General features: G+C 38.0%; 1 protein-coding gene across 1 annotated transcript in view; it reads right to left on the bottom strand.

Moving 5' to 3' along the window:
- LOC119582682 (UDP-glucosyltransferase 2-like) overlaps nt 1-1,142 on the bottom strand; it is a 9,863-nt gene extending 8,721 nt beyond the window's left edge. Inside the window, 2 exon segments of the mRNA XM_037931099.1 lie at nt 971-1,043; nt 1,045-1,142. Of these exon segments, the coding sequence (XP_037787027.1) occupies nt 971-1,043; nt 1,045-1,142 (171 nt within the window).
- Between the last annotated feature and the right edge of the window lie 6,358 nt (nt 1,143-7,500).

The raw sequence follows: 7,500 nt of genomic DNA, 5'->3' as shown, positions 1-7,500 counted from the left end.
GGAAAGAGATGTTTGAAGGAACATAACGGAACCAAAAGGGAATCTGCCTCGGAGATGAAGAACCTGGCAGTCTCAAGTTCGCAGATGATGTCCTCTTTTTGGGAAGTGAGGCCGAATTTAGGAAAATGTTTGAAGAACCAAACTTGGAAGGAAAGAATCCTGTTATGAAAATAAAAATAATGCAAAAGAAAACACAGACCATTAAAAGACAGAAGCCACAAAGTATATCAGACAGTTGGTAAAACCTGTTTGTGACAAAGAAATATTTGTGAATTGACAGAAAGAGAATCATGTTGGGAGATAAAAATAACATAACAAAATAACACATCACAATTATTTAATATAGTTAAAAAGGGGAAATTTGTCTAATAAATGCGATGAGATAAAAGAAATAATAATTTCTTGGCCCGGCAATTTTTCCCTTTAATCTTCAGATATTGTTAGAATAACAAAGTTTGTTGTTAAGAATCTAAAATTAAAGATATCTACAGTCACTTTAGATTTAGCAAGTACATATTTTCATCATCATTTCGATCCCCTGGTGTCTCCCTGTCTGTCTTATTTCACTATTTAACATTTTGAGCTTCAAACTCCATGCTTTTGTCGTCCTGCTTCGCGTGGTTATGTATCACACGGACGGCCAGAGGAACGAATTACACGAAAAGCACAGCAAGACAGATGCTAACAACCATAATGATTCAGACCATTCAAATCTAGGCTGACATGAAAATAGAGGTCGGTACAGCGAGAAAGGTCGGAAGGGTTTTCAGCGAAGGCCGACTGACACAAGCGACAAGGCACAAGGAGGTGTCCTCAGCAGTCGCCAGCGTCTTCTGGGCCACGGCACATCATTAACAGCAAGGGTAAAATGAATGATGATAACAATTCCAATGACCTCCAGCATTCTGCCGCGGCCCTTCCGCCAACACCAACACTTCGTCGCGTCAGTCATCCGGCCCCGGTTACGTACCTGACTCCCGCGATCGGCCAGCGCTTCGGCCACCCCCAAGTAGAGGTTCTTGTGGCTCTTGGAGGAGATGGGCCAGGAAGAGGACGCGGTTTGGCTGCGTCGCATTTCCGCCGCTCCCCGCTGCCGCCAACGCACAGGCCACCACCACGCCTAGTGCAACCGAAATCCGCATTTTAGAAAGACGAAATTTTGCGTATGTTTTTAGGGGCCCAAAAGGGAGCTTATGGATATTGTGAGGAATCCCCTTCCCTCCCTTGAGTCCCCCACAATCTCTCCCGCAGCCGCAGCTCTGCCGTCGGAGAAAATTCGCAATTCTCTTCTATTTTACCTTTTACCTGTGTGTTTGTGTGCGTGTGTGTGTGCGTGCATGCGCGTAGATGTGCTATATTTCCTTTTTTACGTTTCTTTTTTTTTTTTTTTTTTTTGAATACCCACATTCCTATTATTTTTCCAGCTCATATATATATATATATATATATATATATATATATATTATATATATATATATATATATATATATTTTACATAACATATATATATATAATTATATATATATATATATATATATATATATATATATAATTGTTGTTATATATATAATATGTTATAGGGACAAATGGTCCACCTTCATGTAGTCATAAATGTGAAAGTAGCCGTGACCTGACGAAACATGCCCTTTGACAAACCACAACCGCAAACCGAACCCAAAGTCCAAAACAACATAATCAATCCCGGAAATCATTACCTATTTTCACATATGATTTTATGTTCTACATGACGCTCAAAAAGAAAAATAATGAAAAAAAATGTTTTACTACAGATGATTTCCCCCCCCCCCTGCAGGTAACCGGGAAGATTAATGATCACGGTAACTACACAACCTTATCGAGAGTGAAACAGATAATGTAGGTGGAAAAAATGGGACCACCTTCTGTAGTACATAAATTTAAAAGTGGGTCAGGACTGACGTAATCAGTGACCTTGACGAAACCGTAAACGCAAACCGCAACCCAATGTCCAAAACAAATAATAAAATACCCGGAAAATCATTAACCACTTTCACTATGCTTTTTTTCGTACAGCCATCATAAGAAAAAAAAGAAACAAATGATATACTACAGCGGTACCCCCTCCATGCAGGTGACCGGTACATAGATTAATGATCACAGCGAACCACAAAACCCTTATCGAGGGGAAAAAGAGAAAATTAGGTGGACGAACCCGTTCCCCTTTCCCCACACGTACATGAATGTGAAAGTAGGCCAGTGACCGTGACGTAATCAGACCTTGCGAAACCACAAACCGAAACCGCAACCAAGTCCAAAACAACATAATAAATACCCGGAAATCTTTAACCTACTTTCACTTTGGGCTTTTTTATGTTCGTAATGACGCAATAAGAAAAAATAATGAAAAAAAGAGTACTACAGACGATACCCCCTCCAATGCAGGTACCGGTGACATAGTTTAAATATCCACATAACCCAAAAACCTTACGAGAGTAAAAGCAGGATAATGATCACGAGGCAACCACTAGACCAAGCTAACATGGCAACGCGCACACCTTGGGGTTGAAAATGGTGCATCAAAACAGAAAGATGCCACTGAAAGAAATTTAACAATCAATATCCGTATCCGAAATCTTTTATCAAAACCAGTGATGTACAGACGAGGATTCCCCCAATCAGGGTGACATAGATCAATGATCACCGCATAATCACAAACCTTGTGGAGAGTAAAAGGGGGTTAATGTTTCCGAGGTAACCACCAGCCCATAGTACGATGACAAACAGCACACCTTACGTCCAAAATAGTCATATAACAGAAAGATGACCAATTCCGTAACCGAAATCTTACCCGTAGGCAGGGCTACAGATACTCCCCCGCGGCTCCTCCCACCCACCCGCAATTTTCACCATGTTTAAACTTGTCCCGAACGAGATTGTTCTGTTCAGACGAGGGAAACCGTCTCTCCTAATGACTGAAACTGTAAAAAATCAAAAAAAATGGTCACACAGGCTTAATGCCGAAAATTTCTGCTCTCTCTCACTGTACCAGAGATTTAAAAACTCGTTATACAATTATGTTTTTATTTTTGATTGTATAAACCTATAAAATGCGCTCGCAAAACCAAAAACACACCACACACACACCACACACACACACACACACACACCACACACACACCACACACACACACAAAAACCCACACACATTTTTTTCCCCCCCTGCAATGATGCAGATGACGGGAAAAAAATTCTAACCGTCCTGCATTACTACCACTGCAGCGCAAATCCTCATCGTTTCTGTTAAGTCAATGAAGGAATCAAGTCAGCATATAAAAGAGGCGGTGCAGAGGGGGAAAAACCTTCCTTTGTCTGTTCTACCGCATGCCAACAAACTCCCTCACCGGCGATCCCCTTCCCAAAAATCAAAACCTTTGAAATGATGAAAATATTGGATAGATATTTTCACCGGTGGCAGCTCTTGGATGTTTGATAGGGCATGTTCAGCCATCATGTAGCGATAAGTAGAGCTGTCTGGAAGATAATTCTTTTGCCCGGGTCGTATCCTCCCCTTAAAAGACAGTCTGTCACCATGGATTACGGAACTTAAACCCCTTTCTCATTGCGGTGATATCTCCAGGTGCGTGGGTTTCTCCTTAATATCTTCTTTTCTTCCTGGCGATTGCCCCCCGGGTTTACCACCAAAAAGACTAAACAGGGCTTTAAAAAACCCTTAACGCAATATTTCCAACTGGCAAATATGTAAATGTAAAAGCGATTACCAATTTATATGTTTACACCTTTCATGCTTATAAAACTAAAGGTTTAAATTTCCTAATGATTGAAAAATGTTGGTTTTACTATTTTAGAGAGCATTAATAGGGTTTCCAAGGTATCTACACCTGTCAAAAACGGGTTTTACACAAACACACAACACACACACACACACCCCCCACACAACACACACAAAACCCCACACACAACACACACACACCCCACACACACACACAAATATAATAAAAATACATTCAGTTAAAAAGGATCATGAAATCTTGTTTTAAACATCCTTAAAATGACTTTCAAGAACACAAAAAACCGTCCCCAAAGGTGAAACACAAATAAGAAAAAAAAACAAGCTTTTATTTTTTGGTAAATGTAAAAGGATAAAAAACCACTACGCACGTTTGAAAATTGCAGGGTTATACAAAAGGTTAACATAATATAACAGGGGCAACCCAATAAAAAACAACAAAATTTCTTTTAAATTTGCGGGACGATTTTATAAGCATCTTACATCCCAAAGATCTTTCTAAAAAAAATACAAATTTACTCAAAAAAATCATGAAACTCTTTTGTACTCAATGTTTTTATTATACCCTTTTACAAAAAAACCCCTCCTAACGGCGTAAACAAAAAAAATGAAATAACAAGCTTAAATTTCTTTTTGGGAAATGTAAATGCGTAACCACTATCTCATACGTTGAAAAATTTTGCTTATACAAAAGTTTTAAATTTCCCAACAGGTTTTAAAAGTCACCGGTTTTTTTTCTATTTAGAGAAAATTAAAAAGTTTTAAAGATCTGCGCGAACCAAAACGGGTTTCCCCTCCTTTTCCGCCTGGACAGTTAATTTTCTACCAAAAAGGGCCCCACCTGTCCCACGTGCCGAACCCGTTATTTTTGCTAATTTCCTTAAGGGACAATGCGGTATATTTCCTAAGATGTTTCCCCCCTCACTCTCAATTTTTTACAATCTCAATGCAAACTAGTAAATTTTCAGCTTTCCCTATGATAACTCGTGCACGCCCAAAACAGTGCATTCTTTCTGATATAAAAAACCAGGGTAAACTCGATTAGGGGTCCCCCTTTTATGGACTAGCTATGGATATGGTTTTATGAAGGGGGGACTAGCTTTTAGTAATTTTTTGTTTTTTTTTTCCCCCCTTGTTAAGAAGGGAATATGAACGGTCATAAATTTTTCTAATTTCATTTTATCTACAAATTGAAAAAGAGATGGACTGGGATAATTTTTTTATCTTTAAAGGCGATCACCTCACCACCCGGGCTATGGTGATTTTTCTTTATCGGGGAAAAAGTACTTCAGCCACCGCTTTTTTAAATAACACATCATATATTTTCTCAAAAAAACCCCATACAAAGAAAAATATTTTTTTCGTTTTGGGACTGAATAAAAAATTTACACTCGTCTCTTTTTAAAATTTTTGAAATCTAAACAAATCATACCAAATGAAAAAAAATATTATCTTAACATCCCCTTTCCTTGATTTTTCACTATGTCCCTAGTTGTTGTAGAGCGAAAACATTTAAGGCCCCCAAAACTATTTTTATCTTCAAAAAAAAACCCTGTATAACAAGAAGGGTTTCACTTTATTATTTTTTCCCTTTTAACAACTATGTCTTTATCAAAAAAAAACTTTTAAAGATATAAAAAAAGAGTAAAATAATATAACCCCCCCTGTTATAAGGTTTTTTAAATTTTACGGTATGGGGCAATGACAAAGTCAAAATTTGCCAAAACGGGGGTTTTTTTTTACCAAAGGGTATGTTTACCCCCCGTGAGTAAAAAAAAAAAAAATAATTAGCGACACCCTCGATGCGATGGATCTTGCAGAAAGATGCGATTTTCCAACTGATGCGTTTTTTTTTTTTTTTTTCTTAAAACCAGTTTAAAAACTATATATTTTATTTCTTAATCAAAAAATTCTTGGAAATATAAAAAAAAAAGGTGCTTTCTTGTTGTGTGTCTACTTAATATTCTTGTTTTCATGGCGTAAAAAATGTATTGACGAGCACATACAGTCGGGGAGGTAAGTTATAGAGAAAGGGGTTTAAAATCACAGTCCCAAAGGGGAAAAAGCCCATCCGAAGCAATATTTTCTAAATGACAAGTAAAAAGCATTCGTTTAGGAAAAAAAATATTCGCAATACTCTAATAAGGGGGGGAAAAGCTTCTTTTTTAAATTTGAGAAAGAAAGCCCTTTTTTTCAAAAAAAGGGTGATTGAAGTATTTGTGTATGACCAGGCAGTTTTTTTTTTAGACTTGGGGAAAAATATGGGGAAGGGTTTAAAAGTTATGCTTGCTACCATCTTTAAAAAAAAGTCTTTTTTTTTCTAAAGTGCCTTCCTAAATCTGACAATGCTCCGGCAAAATCCGAAGGTATCAGGGAAAAACCCCCTTTTTGTCAGAGATAATGACTTCATCGACATACTAAACCATTAATGGGGGGTGCAAGTGAGGGAAAAGGCAAAAAATAGAGCGAACCATGGAAATACTTTTCCGTTCCTTTCGTGAAGATCCGCAACTTAATGAAAATCTACCAGGAAATCGCCCCCCTTCAATCACTTTACCAAAGGTAAACCCCCCTGTTCTAGATACTAAAAAATTTTAGAAATGCTCGCCTCGTTGTTGATTTTCGTAGCACATCGTTCTTACACCCCTGTTCCGCTAGTCACGCTCTTTTTTCCCTATCAAACATGCCATCTTGCTGGCAGGGGCCCCACCCTTTTCCCCAATCGCTCCTCCTCCCCTCCCCCTCGACAAGCCGATGCTGTATTTTCCCCGGGTGAAAAAATGGGGGATTATAATCATAACTGGAGCTTACTAACTTTCCCCAACACTAAATATGTATTGACATTGATTGACTTAGAATTGGTGATGCTTATAGCCATATCAAGCTTGGAGGTTCCTTGCGAAGAAAACATAAAATTTGATAAAAGAAAACAGTAATATGTCTTTCATTAGTAGTAAGCATTATTTGTCATTTAAGAATAAGAATTACACTTTTACATAAGGAAATTTGATAAAATACTAGCATGTAATGGCTTGGATGCGGTTGTTAGTATTTATAAGCCTCTATCAGATTCTGAATGCTCCTTCCGACAGAGGTGACATGCCCGGAAGACAGCAAATCGTGCCCTGCTATCTGTCTGCGAATGGGAAAAAAATAAATAATTGCGAGGAAAGCGAGAAGCAAAACTTGAATGAATGATGGAATTATAAATTCTGACAAATTATCGCGGCAAATGTTTGTACTATGTTGATTGTGTATTGCAGTCATACGAGTAATTATCTATTTTATACTACTAATGAAAGACATATTACTGCCTACACTATATACGGGATTGATGCAAAATATGGTTGAGGAGGAAAGTCTATCGCAGACGATAGATGTATCATTTTGGTATTCACCTTAGCAATATTTGTGTGTGTGTGTGTGTGTGTGCGTGTCTGTGTGTGTGTGTGTGTGTGTGGTGTGTGTGTGTGTGTGTGTGTGTGTGTGTGTGTGTGTGTGTGTGTGTGTGTGTGTGTGTGTGTGTGAGCGCATTGTATAGTGTTTATACAATCAAAAATAAAAGCATATATTGTATAACGAGTTTTTATAATCCTTTACACTTAATTGTATTCTTATCTCTGCTGCAGTGAGAAAGGAGCAGAAATTATCGGTCATTAGCAGACCTGTGTGACCTATTTATTATTGATTTTGACAGTTTCACTCGTTAGGAG

Source organism: Penaeus monodon, chromosome 16, assembly GCF_015228065.2.
Source record: "Penaeus monodon isolate SGIC_2016 chromosome 16, NSTDA_Pmon_1, whole genome shotgun sequence".
Classification (NCBI taxonomy): domain Eukaryota; kingdom Metazoa; phylum Arthropoda; class Malacostraca; order Decapoda; family Penaeidae; genus Penaeus; species Penaeus monodon.
Note: the sequence above shows the minus strand (reverse complement) of the source record. Positions and strands in the feature narration are given on the sequence as shown.